The sequence below is a fragment of the Chelmon rostratus genome, chromosome 18 (genome assembly GCF_017976325.1).
Source record: "Chelmon rostratus isolate fCheRos1 chromosome 18, fCheRos1.pri, whole genome shotgun sequence".
NCBI classification, from domain to species: Eukaryota; Metazoa; Chordata; class Actinopteri; order Chaetodontiformes; family Chaetodontidae; genus Chelmon; species Chelmon rostratus.
Window position 1 is genome coordinate 16,043,575 of NC_055675.1, and position 16,721 is coordinate 16,060,295.

Below are 16,721 nucleotides of genomic sequence, written 5' to 3' on the forward strand. Positions count from 1 at the left end.
CTTTTTTAACATTACTAATAAGGAACACCCAGAATAGAGGACAGATTGCTAATGCTGCCTCCGCTGGGGCTGGAAGGCGGAATTATTATTATTTCTGATTTGGAGTCATTTAACTGCATGACAAGTCTTATTTTAGTGACATAATACAGAAAACACGGGTGGTACCAGGCTTTAAAGGGACATACAGTTGTCTGTCATCCACATAGCAATGAAAATCGCTAATGATTTACCCCAGGGGTAGTATGTAGCAAATAAGAGAGGACCCAGAATAGACCCCTGGAGAACCCCACAAAAGAGAGGAGCAGGAGATGAGGAGGCATCTCCAAGCGCAACAGGGAAGGACCTGTTCCACAGACAGCAGATGAACCAATCCAGATGATGCCAACGTAGTTTTTAACTGGCGGACTAAGACAATGTTGTCCACTGTGTCAAAGGCTGTGTTGAGTCAGCAGTAAGTCACTGGCGACCTCGACCAGAGCAGTTTCAGAGCTGTGTAGAGTACGAAAAACAGAAACAGAAAAACTGCTATTCATAAAAGAGAAGATGGCAGCTTTAAAACTGGAAAATGCCACTAAACAAAGCAGTTAACAGTGGGTAAAACATTCGGACCAACTGCCTGAAATACAGCTTTTAAAGACCAGGAGGGAATCCAGTCTGAACACCGGATGGGCAACAGTGCAATTCAAGCTCTGACTTCTGTGTCAACGTGCTGCTGAATCTCCACTCGTTATACAAGTAATCAAGAAACCCTTCACACCTCTCCAGGGAGGCTTCAACTTGCCAACCAATCACTGTTTATGATTTCAAAGAGGATTCTGAGATTATGACCCTGTTTAGGGATCAGTTCAGAAAAAAAAGGAGGTCCTTGCTTCCTTGATTGCACACTGAGTGAACAAGCAAGGAGAATGCTGTGTTTATCCATCATTTGTACTCTGCCGCCTTCATTGACTTTTCAAATTCATTATTTCTTCATCCAACAGCAGCAGAGAAGATTTCGACTTCTCATGCTGACTGTAGCTACAGAATCTAAAATATTCATGCTGTTATAAACCCTGACAGGCTCATCCACAGTGAAGCTGGTGTTCATTATGATGTCATACATAATCATATGTCAGACACAGGGTCCATTCTTCATTTGGAAAGTACTTTTACTTTTGAGACTTCAAGTACATTTTGCTGATTTTATTCTAACTAAACATTTTTAGAGGAAAACTTTTAATTGTAATTGAGTATTTTTAAAGTGCAGTATTAGTTCTTTTGAACACCTCTTCCACCACTGATGACGAGCAGTGGTGGAAGACAAACTCATTACAAGTAAAAGACCTGGATTGAAAATGTTACTCAAGTAAAAGTGTTTAATTATAATAATCCTCATAATCCTTATGAGTTTCCTACTATTAAAAATCCAATAACAGATTATGTGAGCAGCATTTCCTGCTGTAACTGCGTGTTGGTTAATCACTGTGCAGGTTCTGTGCTTAAACCTGGCTGCAAAACAAATTCCCCCTTGAGGACAATAAAATTAAAGCTGAATGGACTGAACATCAAGATAATAAACGCTATTCTTTGGTCTCTGTGGGTAAATATCATACTATGATCATACAGCCAATGAAGGTCTCTCTGTAAGTAATACATTCTGCCACTATAATTCTAATTTTACTTAAATTATTTTCTATTAGTGAAGTAAAATTTCCAAACCAGAAAGCATGCACCTTCCAGAATACACTGCAGTATATTACCACACACGTCTGCCTTGTCAAAAAAAATCTCCTCTCAAGGTTTAAATTAGATGCAATTTTCCCATTGATATTGGGCACCCTCTTATCATAACCCTGCCACATAAGCAGAACATCGAGAACATTCTGTGTTGCCCCTTATCAGTTATCATGAAGAACGTATGAACAACGTAAACACAGACCTGTAGTTTCCATACATGATCAACAACCTTTCACAGGTGCTACATTGATAAACTGCTATCTGAAGTGCGGTCGTTCCTTGAGAACTAGCATGCCCCCGAGCTGGTGTGTTCATCTGTCACACGTCTGCGTGGCCTTTCGTATATAAATCCCACCTGTGGCTGACAGTCCTGGACGTAACCAGGATCATGTACGCTCTGAACTTCCTGTGTGCCGTGGGCCTCTTTGCTGCCCTTCAGGTGTCTGGCACCTTGGCGGAGGATGTGGAGCCCTCAGCAGTGAGTGGAATGAAATGTCCCTCTCTAATGGGGAATCATTTTGAGTGCATATTTCTTGTTTTTTGTAGCTTTTTCTAAACGTGCATTTGTTTCATTTTTCTTCTGATGTGCAATAAATTAACTGTCATTTCTCTCTCGTCTCTATAAGACGTCCCTGATGCAGGGTGAGTGTTTGGATACGTAATCTTCACTAAGATTGAGTATATTCAGACACATTCAACCTCATAAAATCTTTTTTTTTTTCTGTTGAAATTGTGTTAAATTAGGCGCCGTCCTGGTCTCGTCCTCAGACCAGAGCGAGATCGTGAACAAGCATAACACTCTGAGAAGAGGTGTCCAGCCCTCTGCTAGTGACATGCTGGAGATGGTAACACCTCGCGTTGGATCTACCCTATTAGTGCTTGATTTGCTACTGCTTTTCCTCCCCTGTGCAGCAAATCAGGAAAAGATGATTTTCTGACAAGCGTACAGCGCTTGGAGATTACAGTGGTCTACATGTGCTGATGGCCGCTCTGTCTGCTGCTCCCCACAGAGCTGGAACGACGAGGCTGCAGCCAGTGCTCAGCAATGGGCCAATACCTGCTCCATGACGCACAGCCCTGCCAGCTCCAGAGAGATCAGCAGTAAGTTCATTGAAACACCTCAGTGTAAAAGCACTGTAAAAGTTTATTGTGTGAGTTTCTCTGATGTAGCAGGGTTAAATCATAAACAGGGAAATATGCTTGTATGGGCAATGATACGACTGGTCTTTATGGTTAGAATTATTCATTAGAATAAGGCCGTGTTATCATAAATACCTGTGTAATTTATTATATAGCAATATGGAGTAAATTTATTTTACATCTGAGTAGAACAATCTTAATTTAACTAATCATTATAGTTAATTTAATTGTTTGCCTTTAGATTGAATGCATAAATCGATAGATGTCATCTAATAAAGCATAGTGTGAGTTAATAGATTGTAATCCAGGTACATTATAGAAAAATGAAGACGTGCATCCATGCTGGCAAACAGTGAATTACTAGTTTTGAGAGGGCACAAACACAAATGTGTTGGATGAAGAAAAAATGAATGTGTTTGTTTGTTTGCTAACTGTAGCTAGCGGCTGTGGAGAGAACTTGTACATGTCAAGAACAGCTGGAGCAACGCCATCCAGTCCTGGTACGACGAGGTGAAGGACTTTCGCTACGGAGTGGGATCTGTCAATGGAGGAGTGGTCGGACACTACAAGCAGGTGCACTTGAGTCTCAGTTTGTGAACCGAAACAGTGACAATAAAACCAATATTATACCGCTCATTAATGCCATCTGTTATTCTCTGCACAGGTTGTTTGGTACAGGTCCAACGAGCTTGGCTGTGCTATGGCCCACTGTCCCAACTCTCGTTACAAATACTTCTACGTCTGCCAATACTGCCCACCGTAAGCACAGAACATGCTTTCTCTCTTTCACCTGAAAATCTGGCATGCTTCTCACATGTAGCGGATATCTACATGAACATTTTTGTGTGTCTATTGAGTTAAATGGATCCCTGATTAAGTGCCAGTATGTAATATTAAATGTATTTGGGTGTTGATTAAAAGAAAAGTGTTGATTCCAACACAAATAATGTCAAAAACATCACTAGAAGCACCTCGTGGTTTACCTGTAACTCTGTAAAGATGAATACTAAAGCTGATGCAACAACAGCACTATAATGTTCTGCAGTAATGAGGTGAAAACTGCAATTTGCATCTAATTTGTCGTTCTTCACTGTGCTGAGCATAGTCATTAAATGGTAATTTAGAAGCGCTTTGCATTCACAGATCATATCCGTGAGATGTTTGGGCTGTGTGAGTCTTTATATGTTTAACATTTGATGCTGTGGACTACGTCACAGTGGAAACTATCAGTACGCTCGTCCCTACACGGCTGGACCCACCTGCTCCGACTGCCCCCATGCCTGCGACGACAAACTGTGCAGTAAGTGGCAAAAATAGTCCTGGAGTCTCATCTATATTTTGTGAATTAGAATGGCTGATTGGACTTTATGACATGTACAGTCACTTTATTACACTGTTGATCCTGCTCCCATTGTATTGTGCTTAATGCTGAAGTTTTTTTTTTGATGTTGAGAAAATTAAGCACTCCTTTATTTTCTAATAAACATAAATTTTAGTTTTATTTATCTGACATTACCAGGAGGACATTAAATCACAACAAAAAAATGTCAAGGGTGACGCAATAAAATCTATGACTTATTCTCGCAGTGTCCTTGATATAAAGAGAGAAAAGATGCAGGATAGGTGACATCACATTACTTATTAACCAATACAGCAAAAACCTAAATTACCACCAGTCAAATCACCTCAAGCCAAACAGCAAAGGGATAATATAAATATTACAAATATTACCAAACAAGACAGGAAAACTCTGTTTCATCCAGCCAAACTGCAGAGATCATTTCACCTCGGAGAAAAAGACTTTGAATGACTCCAATCTGAATCGTGAGCTTGAGGGATGTTTTGGGTTTTGCTTTTTTTATTTTTTAATCTATGCATCCATTCATTTTCTTCTTTCCTGTCTCCAGCCAACCCCTGCCCCTACACTGATGAGTACAGTAACTGTCCTGAACTGAAGCAGCAGTGGGGCTGCAGCAACAGCAACGTGGCCTCTTGGTGTCCCGCCTCCTGCAAGTGCACCAATCAGATCATTTAAATGTCGACATGGGGCTCTGACTCATTAGTCTGCTATAAAATTAATAAATAAACACACTCTATTAAATGGAATATGGAAGATATCCAAGATTATATGGAAGATATCCAAGATTTGTTAGTGATTAATGTTCTAGGCCAATGAGAACACTCATGATGGACTCATCAGGTGAATTCCACAGGAAGTTGGTTTTAAACTTCCTGGAGAACTGGATGGGAGGGTTTTTCTCTGCACCAGGAACAAACCAGAAACTGTTTCTGTCTTATTTGTGCTCGTCAAAATCATCAAGTGCTCATCTGTAATTTACATCTCTTACCTTGTGTAAACACATGTGGCACAGATGTTGCCTGAGGTAAATATACTTCATGAAAAGTATGCAAGCATAGAGAAAATGTGGAGGTGTTTATACAACTAAATGTATATAACTAAATGTATATTCCTCAGGCAGGTGACAACAACATTTAAAGAAAAAACACTTGTGTCTTGGTTTCCCTCTAAATAAGCAGCAGTGCAGCACAATACGAGCATGAATATAATCTGAGGAGATTTAAGGAACTGACAGAAAGCAAGAGGCTTTACGGGTGTAAAGAGATGAAGAGACTACCACCCTGATTCCAAACAAAGTTGGGACGCTGGGTAAAACATAAATACTGACAACAGTTTTACAAAGTGCTCCTGAGCCCATGTAGTAACATCCTTTATCCAACCACGTGTTCACAAAGTGATGAACCTCACTCCATCCCAGTTGTAAATGACTGAGCCTTAAAGATAAGATAGACTTTATTAATCCCCGGGGAAATTTGGGTATTACAGGCAGCAGGTAATGGCAGTTGGAAAAAAGATGCTCCTTTTAATACCCAATCATGATACTATCACCTGTTACCAATCAACCTGTTTACCTGTGGTTGTACTTGATTAAATAGCCTATGAGATACAGTGCAGGCATTGCACACCAAGTTCTTGCTTTGACCTTATCTACACCAGACCACCATGCTTAGAATTAAAGCTAAAGTGGAAAAAAATCTAAGCTTGTCATGCAATATATGATATATAAGCATTTCTTTGTTCTAAAATGTGGTCATGTGGATGGAAATCATTGTTATTAGATTTTTCCTGTCATTAGTCTGATTTTATTAACACTTTCCTTTCTTTGTCTCTCTCCTAAGCGCTTTGTAACTTAATTTTGAAAAGTCCTATAATGATAAAGTTATCGTAGTGGGAGACTTGTGTTACACTCATAGTATTAAAATGATAGCAGTGTTAGTCTCTTAACAAATCCAACCATCCACTCTTCAAACGTTCTTGTCTGGTTGAGGTTGGATTTACACAGTACTTATTTATATAACTACAGCACAGCACATAATCAGGAGGAGAGGAAACATTCACTTTGATTTTGCATGGTTTGTGCTGACTCTAGTGAAAGTCACCCGGAGTCACAAACAAGACTGAAAGGTTCAGGTTCTCTTTGCCCTCCAGGACCTTCGTCACTGGCCTGGATCAGGGCTACAGGCCTCATATGGCCGCTCCACACTGTACTGAAGGGTCACCTGTGGGAAGTGGGCTCCTGCCCACTGAGCGCTACAGAAACAGTCAAATCTCCCTCTAATGAGAGCACAGCTCTGTAGCTGTGCAGCTTCCTTCCTTTCATTGAGATGAAGCACAACGAAACCTGCTAACAGGCTCCTCAGCTCGCCTCCTAAGCTTTCATCACAAACACAGAAACATCCCACGAACAACCTCAAACCAAAGCCCACTGACTACAGATCTCCTCTGTCACAAGTCAAAGCAACACTTTGATCGATAAAGGCTTGAAGGAGGGAGGATTGCAGCAATGGTAAACACTTCATTTCTAATCTGTACGTGGTAGCTGGTTCTATAGTAACCACATACTTCCCTATATTGTTCAAATGGGCTCATAACCTATAAACTGGGTGCACAGTACAGGGCTTTTGCGTGCCCTGTGATTCTTCTGGTGCCTCTTTTTTTTAAACTAATGGCTTAATCTACAATTAAAAAGAAGTAACTAATTATTTAAAGCCATTGAGACAAGATAAAATAAGAGAGGCTTTATTGACATTAGTATGTTTACAGTGCTGCACAGTACACAGAGGGATGAAACTGTCTCAGGCTCTCCTTCAGACCAGAGTGAGATTGTGAAAAGCATAAAGCCCTGAGAAGAGGCGTCCAGCCTACTGCTAGCGATATACTGAAAATGGTAACATGCTCACGTCATCCAGTTTATTAGGGCTTAATTTGATATTGCTCTTTCTCCTGCAGCATATCAGTAAAAGTTAAACTGATTCTCCTGACAAGCACAGAGCACTTAGCATATACTGTCATGGTCTTCATGTGCTGATTTTTAATGCTGCTCCTTCCACTGCTCGCCACCGAGCTGGAACAATAATACAGCAGCCGACACGCAAGTGCAATTTGTCCTTCTTCACTGTGCTAAGTATAGTCATTAAATGGTAATGTTTTGTTTTTTTAACAGTTTTTTTCTTTTATCCTGCCATGAATTTGGGACTGGCCTTTATTTGATAGTGCCAACCACAAACCCAGTCATTATTTGAGACCGGGCTTTTATTTGACTACTGACTTTCCTGAAATAGTGAAACATGCAGAAATACAGTATATATTGAGGAAATGTATTGTCACTAATTATCAGTTTATACACCAGTCTCCACTTACAGGAACCCACGGAGGAGTTAGTTGTTGATAAATACATTAATAAATACTCATATCTGCTTACAACTACATTTACTGTGTTATAAACCATTTGTTAAATGTTTATACACAGCTTATCTATGCTGGTGTCACCAAAATGGGTTACATTTTATACATTAATTGTTCTATTAACATATTAAATTCAGTCCCTTTTTCTGACATCATCGGGAGGACGTTAAATCACAACTACAAAATGTCAAGGGTGGCACAATAAAAGGAAGTTTACTTTGGCACGGTGTGTCTCTGGACAAATACCGCCTGCAAAGCCAGGAGCCCTTTGACTGTATGTAAGGTGTATACTCGCAAAGAGGAAGGAGAACACACCTGACGGGGAGGATTTGGCAGGAGTGGGGAGGAAAAGTTAATTCCACCGAGATTTCCCAAAGCTGAGCCAAGAAATGACTACAGTATGATACCACACTTACTTGCTGTGGTTAACAGCAAAAAATGTGTAATCCCTTTGCCCTGACAGAAGATATCCACGGTAAGAAATGTCACTGATTTAAAACAAATGACAGCAGCCTTTTGTTTTATCATCATACACCGAACACGCTATTGACTAAATTGTGGAAGGGCTGCCTGTGGAATCAGGGTGAGTCCACAAGAAGCTGAAAAGGGAACTTCCTGTTACATAACCTGACTGTAAAATACATTACATGCTATTTAAAGGTAGTATGTATCTAAGTATGTGGTAATGAAATATTGAGTTACTGTATGTGAAATATCCCTCTTCCCAGGTGAAAAAAGATAAGCAACTAAGCATACTTAAGTATATTTGAATATTGCAAAGTATGTTTCCAGTACAGTTTATATAAATGTGTACTTTCTTTAAATAGATACTAGTAATACATTCACCACAGTAAAATATATCTCTAGTAAAATTTAAGATCAGTTTTTAAAATGCAATTTTAAGAAGCTGTCATATACTTTTCTAGCTTATTTTCAGTAAGTGGTTTAAAACACTATTAGGATAATAGTGCATTGAAACAAATTTAAACAGATTAAAAGTACATTAATTTTATGCAGTCATAAAATACTCAATAGTATGTTTTATTACACTCAATTTAAAAATGAAACATTGTGTACTTTTGATACATACACTACCATGAAATATATTTTTAGTAAAATTTAAGTTGAAGTGTGCTTTTAAGAATCAAATACTTTGTAGTATATTTTCAGTAAGTTTGTTAAAACACTATTAGCATAATCATGCACTTATAATAAATGTAAAATGATAAAAGTAGATTAATTTTGTTTTGTTATGAAACACTCTAAAGTACGTTTTTACTCACTAATCTATAATCCATTCCTATTCCAAGGAAACTTTAAATACACTAATAGTCTGGATGCAAGTACACTTCAGTGTGCTCACTAGTATATTTTAAGTGTATTTTTTTTCACTCAAGCTATTAAGTCATTTTAGTTTGAAATTGAATTGAGCTGAATTGAAATTATTTTGTTATAAAAATGGAAAACATCCATCAGTGTTGGGTTAGGGTTAAGTAACACTCCAAGTATCTTTCAAATTACTGAGTACCTATGAGTACATTATACATGTTACAGTAATATTATTGCTTGCTAACAAGGCAGAACAATTAGGGGAAATGTTGACACTGCAATGAAATTAGTTACGGCGTGGCTGAAGTCTTACTTGTCGCATAGTTACCAGATAGTGGAAATAGGTGGCCATTGTTCGGAAGCCCTCCCCCTTAGCTGTGGAGTGCCTCAAGGGAGCGTGCTTGGCCACTTATTGTTCCTCATGTGTATTAAAGACATGAGAGAGGCACGTAAATGTAACCTGTTCCTATACACAGACGACTCAATTCTGGTGGCCGCTGACAAAAGCTTGGCTCAGCTCCAAGGCTAAGCGAGCAGCTGACTGACATCAGCCTCTCTGATAATAAACTCTCCTTACACCTTGGGAAAACAGAACCAGTTCTGTTACATAGATTACAAAAAGGATTTAAACACACAAACACATTTTATGGGGAATGACTTCTCCGTTAAAACATCTGTCAATTACTTGGGCTGTACACTTGAAAGAAATGCAGTGGGTGTAGGTATGGTCAGAAAAGTGAAGGCCAGAACTAAGTTCTTCACCAGAAAGTCAGTGTTCCTGGAGAGGGACAGACAAAAACCTGTGGAATCCAGCTTAAACCAAAACCACTTTGACATTACAGTAGTCTTCCCAAAATACAGAAGATAAAACATCAGGTCTCCCCAAAATAAAAGAATCAGAGTGATCTTTGGTCTCGGTCTATGAGAGCACATTGGGAGAAACCAGTTCAGGCAGCTGAACCGGCTCCCTTTGGAGTCCAGAATGACAGCTAAAACTCAGGTTCACATAATTGTAAATGGTGTAGCCCCAAATTACTCATAGACTTTTTCTTGCAGGTCAGAGAGGCTCACAGGCACAACACCAGGTCCAGCAAATCTGACACTGGTAAGAATCAGTTGGCAGATGTGCAATAGTTCTGTCAGATACTCAGGTGCCCAGGGTTGGAATAAGGTTCCTCAATGCATTAAACAGACTACAAACAGTCATGTTTGAGGCAGAACTGAAACACTGGCTTTTAGATGATGTACCCCTTGTGTAGGCAGGGTTGTGTGTAGCTTATTTAATGGACCAGTTTTAGGAAATAGGAAGTGTTTAGCCTAATGTCAGAATACTGTCTGTTAATGCCCAATGTCAATAGTTTCTCTCTTGTGCTTTTATATTCTACTAAAGCTGGACTCCACACACAAGTAAAATGTTAAAATGCATAATCAGACCGAGAAAAAATAAACCCCTATTGTTAATTAATATACTGTAGTTTGTTATTGCTGGGGAACAAAACTTCAGGCTCTGAACAGTCAGAGATGTTTGAAGTTGTCACTTGTGGTGGCAGAATATACCCTCAATAACCACTAGGATGTCCTTAATCATATTAGGCTGCAACCTTCCTTTCAAACTGCATGCTTTTATTCTGCACTTGCAAAGAGAGACGCTCCAGCTCATCCACATGTGAGTCTGAGAGAGTGTGCCTCTCCATAGGGGTCAACTGCTCATGTTCTGGCTGCACAGCAGGCTCCTGGTTCAAATCAGGCTGTGTTTGTATGAATAAGGCTCATGCAGTCTACACATGCGAAGCATACATGGATCGACAAGCTTGGCTGGTTGGGATCTATCCAGACTGGATCTACTTAGAGGTTTTTCGCCCCTGTTAGGAGTCTGTTCTGAGTTTCCACTCTGCACTTACAGAACAGGTTGTTTTCATTTTGGCTCATAAAATAATCTGCGCTAACTTCAACATTAGATTTCCTATGGCCACACTGTCACACGCATTGCTATTGTGTTGGAATTAGCTCCCGGTCGTGTGATAACAAACTTCTTCCATTGAAAATAAACACTTGGGATGAATTTCATGTAGTTTTGTCCGCGTGCCAGAAGAGCCTCGCTCTTCATACCACAGCATGTAGGAGTCAAATAAAAAGCCTGGGCCTCTTGTTTCTGCTTCATCCCGCCAATCCCCATGGGGTTAACTGAGGAGACAGATGAGAGCGCCACCTGAAGTGAGCCGACAGGGGAGCTGGAAGGAGTGTTACTCCCCCAGCAGAGGGGAGATAAGGGGATGAGTTTTCCTCTGCCAGTTGGTCCAGCGATAGCAGAAGTCCTCCGGCTTGGCCGGGCTCGATAAGCCCGGCTGTGCCATCCTGTGGGGCTTATCAACTCCACCAGCGAGCCTCAACAGTTAGAAAATGTTTATGACTTTGGCGTCAGTTTGTCTTCCTGAACGGCAGATTGTGTAATATGGGAAAAATAATGCAGATGTACATGTTCTAAAGCTGATGCATATTGCATCTTGCTGCATTTCTGCATCAAAGATTGGCCTCAACTAAACTCACTCAGGCTGAGGTCAAATCAGATATGTTAACACAGTGTAGTACAGCTCTGCCAGACAGCTCTCTATAGTGAGAGAAAATAATCAAGTGAGGGGGATACATTTCCCTTGATATTTCTTTTAATGAAATGGTGCTAAAACAGACAGAGATAAGTGTGAAAAAAGGACAGAGACAGAAGAAGAAGAAGAGAAAGAGGGAATAAGTTAGTGGAAACACAAAAAGTCATTTTCACAGAGAGGAAGAGGCTGGGAGATCAGTTACATCAGTCTGTCCAGACTGAAGACAGCTCATTTAGTCTGAGCTCTTATCTCGCCACATCACAGTCCCTTTGGATCAGAAACCGGATGCTGAAAAAAAAACCCAGCTCACTCCATTTGACTCTGAACAAAGATCTCAGGGCTCAGTGCGGCAAACTGTATTTGATTTATTGTGTTCAGCTGACTTTAAAACCAAGATTAAACACTCCATGACACTGGGTTAACCAGCCTTTGAAAATAATGGTAGAGTTTGTTTTCAACTGCCTGGAGAAAAAGATGGGAGGGTTTTATCCTCCACCAGGAACAACCAAACCATCAAGTGCTTGTTGTTCCTTGTGTAAATACATCTGTCACAGATATTGACTAAAAGAAAACTTCATACAAAGCATCACTCGGTCTTGTTGCTGTCACAAAACTGTGCATTTGGTTAATGTGTATTTAACTGTGCAGGTTTCATCAAATATAACAAGTTCTATGAGCAAACGGCAGTGCAGTCGTGTTTGAGAGGGTCCTTTCTTACCAAATACCACTATCACAAAAGGGAGCAGCTCACCTCCTTCTGATTACTACATTATTCTATTATTATTACCCAAACGCTGGCTGAGTATTCCTCAGGCAGGTGACAACAACGACTTTTCAAGAAAAACGCTTGTATCGGGGTTTCCCGCTAAATAAGCAGCAGTGCAAACTAAAGGAAATGACAAAAAGCATGAGGGTTTATGGGTATAAAGAGGTGAGATATAAAAGGGGACTCTGACCATATCTACACCACAGCTCACATTTACAGTCAAATGTTAACTTAACTTAAACGTAACTTAAAGTTATGTTATACTAGAGTCGTATTAAGTGTTAGTAGTACTAGTACTATTACAATTGCAATGTTGAGAGTAATGCACTACCAAGTAACAAAGTGCAAAGTAACACATTACTGTAATTCCACTACTTTTTAAAGTAACTAGTAATGTAACTTGTTCCCTTTACAACAAAAATGGAATAAAATAATGCAATGACAATTACTGAAACTGTTACTTTCTTGACAGCAGACAAAAGCACTCTATTGTAATAGAATATAATGTCATTCAACACAGCAGAGAAGAACTCCAAAAGGTGTGAAGAAATGTGCTTAAAACTACAAACCATTTTCTGAACAGACACAAACTCTAACAAAAAGGTACCCAAAGGAGGGGCTGCTTCTGTCGCACGGACCTGGTTTAGGTTTGAAAAACTACTTTGAAAATCATGCTACAGATCAGTCCCAACGACAGGCTGAAACACCGCCAGCATCTTTTACCACCTACGCAGGAATCATGGCAGACAGTCCTGTGAGCCGCAAAAGTACAGTCGAGTGCTCAAAACTAATTCCAGACTCAGACTTTGGGTTATTTTGTTTGCAACTTTGCACATGCATACTTAATTGAAGGTTTGCACAAATGTTCCAAACAAAAGGAGAAAAAAGATCAAATAGGAGCAGGTACCTCTTATTTGTTGAAAACGTAATAAATAGTTTTTTCCATGACATCACTTTATATAAACTATTTATTCAATGAATTTACAAAAATGTGTGTACATTATGACATGTGGCCTTTAATGTACACACAATTATTATCTGGATAAGAAATTACCTACACTACCAATGGCAGCCTTTCAAAGTAGACATTTAAAAATTTGTTTTTTTATAACTAGGAGCAGTAACTAATTGTTATCTTTCACTAACGAGCACAACACTATACAGAGGCAACCATCCACTCTTCTACTGTGGTTCGGACCGAAAGACAATAGTAGATGTCACTGCATCTTCAGGCCTCACATAAAACAGACAGGAATGGAGGCGAGGAAGAACGTCTGCGCCATCTTTGATTTTATATGGTTTGTGTCGACCCCTGCGGAAGTCACCTCGAGTCGCTTACAAGACTGTCTGCTATCAGGCGAGTCTGTAGCGTCAACACTCCCTCCTAGCTAAACATGTAAACATTCAGATTACATGTATTTGCCCTCCAGGAGCTTTATGTATTATAACTGCTCTGGATCAGGGCTATAGGCCTCATATGGCCGCTCCACACTGTACTGAAGGGTCACCTGTGGGAAGTGGGCTCCTGCCCACTGAGCGCTACAGAAACAGTCAAATCTCCCTCTAATGAGAGCACAGCGCTGTGGCTGTGCAGCTTCCTTCCTTTCATTGAGATGCAGCACAACAAAACCCGCTAACAGGCTCCTCAGCTCGCCTCTTAAGCTTTCATCGCAAACACAGGAACATCCCACGAACAACCTCAAACCAAAGCCCACTGACTACAGATCTCCTCCGTCACATGCCGAAGCACTGACAGATCATTTTCATCGATAAAGGCCTGAAGGAAGGAGGGCTGTAGCCATGGTAAACACTTTATTTCTAATCTGTATGTGGTAGCTGCTTCTATAGTAGCCACATACTTCCCTATATTGTCCTGAGGGGCTCATAACCTATGAACTGGGTGCACAGTATGGGGCTTTTGTGTGCCCTGCGCTTCCTCTAGCGCCTGTTACTGACGACGAGTTCAACCAGTGGCCAAAGCCTGAGCTCTCCCAGCGCACCCAGCTAAATAAAGCAGGCCTGGTTCACGTCAGCCATTAGCAGACGGGTGTTGTTCTTTCTCCAAGCCGCTGCCTGTTTGATAGTCATTCTCACTCAATGGTCTTCCAGCAAATGTACATTAAACAAACACTGGGAGAGGGGTCCCAAGCCATCAGTGGAGGAAATGGTTAAAGTGGGTGAAGGCGTATCCCAGACACAATGTATAGCAAAACATTCATTCACACACAACCACAACTGTGAAAATAAAGTAAAATCAAGAGTGAGAACAGATGGAAGAACTCTAGAAACAGTTTGCACTTTTGAAGCAGCATCCAAACTGTTTAAGCTAATAACTGTTTTCATTATCGATTAGTCTGATCATTATTTTCGTGATCAACTGATTAATCGTTTAGTCCATAAAATGTCAAAGAAGAGCCCAAAGCAATGTCCTCAAATTGCTTCTTTGGTCCAAACAAAAGTCTGAAACTCTCAATTTAATGACAAAGAAAAGCAGCAAACCCTTGAATTTAAGAAGCTGGAACCAGCAAATGTTTGACATTTTTGCTTGAATATTTACTAAAACGATCAATCGATTATCAAAATAGCTGACGATAAACTTGGCTTTGATCGACTAATCGATTAATCAAATAATTGTTGCAGCTCTAGGAGGAGGAATTTGGAAGGAAAACAAACTGTCACTAAAAACTGTCAGAAAAAGTTTTTTTTTATTGTTTTTACAAACTACCACTTTCTAATAGGGTAACTGTATAAGAGGTTTTTTATTGTAACTAACTGCTTTTAATTATTTTACTTAATTACTCAGTAATTCTTTAAAGCCATTAATAAGAGTATTTTTTAATGTATTTTCAAAACAATTCCCAGATTAATTAGCAATATTTTCTCTGTTTAGTGTTTGTTCATTGTCTCCTTTCCATCTTTTTTCTATTTTTCTTCCTAGATTTGTTTGTTTAAATGTGTGTTTAAAGTGTTTGTTGTTGTCTGTGATTAACTTGTACTCTGTTCTTGGCTGCATTGCCATTATTATTGTAGGAGTTATTATGGTATTTGGCAATACATCCGCAGTGTGTGTAAAAAAAAAAAAAAAGATTAATATGCTAAATAAGTATATTCATGATGGTTAATGCTTAACTGCTTTAAATTGTTAATCTTGGATAAAGAAGATCAAATTCGGGTAGGCAGGTTGTGAAGAGACTCTCTTACATGAAAAAGAAGCAGATCTGCGTTTGTCTGTATCTACATAAAACTAAACAGAAGATAAAACTGTCCAAACAAGAATGTCTTCATGATGATAAAGAGCAAATACAAACTTGGCTGGAGTTGGCTGGACTCTCCAAACACCTTCAAACCTTGAAACTACTGATAGTTCACAGTGTTGACAGAAGACCTTGAACTTCTCCCTCTGGTCAGTCAGAACTAAACAGATACAGTGAATGTTTCAATTATTTCTTGTATTGTATGTATACATGTATTCAGCAGTGTGGGAATAAGAGCAGAACATAAAAAGAACATCACAATTAAAACAAGCCACAGAAATAGTCCACACATCACAGTCACCCAACGGTGGTGACAGCCTACATGATACCAAACGCTGCAGGCAGAAGGAAACAACACAAGAACAGACCAGCACTCACCTGCAGTGCTTATTAAAGAGCAAGATATCAGAGCAACTGCATCAACAAAAGGTACACAGTACTGCATTAGCACAGTACAAGCTGTATTGTTAATAAGGGGACCAAATATTGCATTTGTGGCTGCAGACTGAAGAGGGTACCTGCTCGCCAGCGTCTAAACTGATGTATGTGTGTTATTAAGTGCAATGGCAGATGGGACAAAAGAGTTCCCGGCTCTGTTACTTTTCAATCTGGGACGCCTAAGACGTCCTAATGGAAGTGTTAAAGCATGGTGGCCTTTTTGTCAAGTTTTGAGACAGATTTAGATAATAAGTTAGATGTGTCTTAACCCACAGAACAGCTTTCCAGTGCACCTCGTCCATTATACTGTTTATACTGTGTTGGATATATATATATACAGCATATATATACACACAAGCAATATATGCAACTTCAAGGCAACCACATCTGTTACTGTGCTCAAAATCAACCACATTTCTGCTTTTTCGAAGGCTTCTGTGGCTTATGCAAACTTCCCTGTCAACATTCATATTGTATATTTCCTGAAATATATTTCTGCCCGGGAAAAATGCATGAACCAGTCCGTCCCAGTATATTAACACACAAGAGAGGCCTATCGCCCTGACAAATATTGCATGAGAGTGCATTATTTTCTCCAGACCGCTGTTCTCGATGCAGCTCTCTGGCTACTTTCTCACTCTCGGCCTCAGTAATAAATAAGCCCCACGGGTCTTCACATCTGCTTACCGCTGCTGCCACAGTAATCTGAC

At 39.8% G+C, this 16,721-nt stretch overlaps 1 protein-coding gene across 1 annotated transcript; it reads left to right on the forward strand.

Moving 5' to 3' along the window:
* The first annotated feature begins 2,104 nt into the window (after positions 1 to 2,104).
* LOC121622236 (cysteine-rich venom protein-like) lies at positions 2,105 to 4,891 on the forward strand. The gene is given in 8 exon segments (XM_041959146.1): positions 2,105 to 2,198; positions 2,461 to 2,561; positions 2,727 to 2,817; positions 3,294 to 3,320; positions 3,323 to 3,429; positions 3,521 to 3,615; positions 4,074 to 4,156; positions 4,764 to 4,891. Coding segments are annotated over 8 exon segments (726 nt in total).
* Positions 4,892 to 16,721: the final 11,830 nt, after the last annotated feature.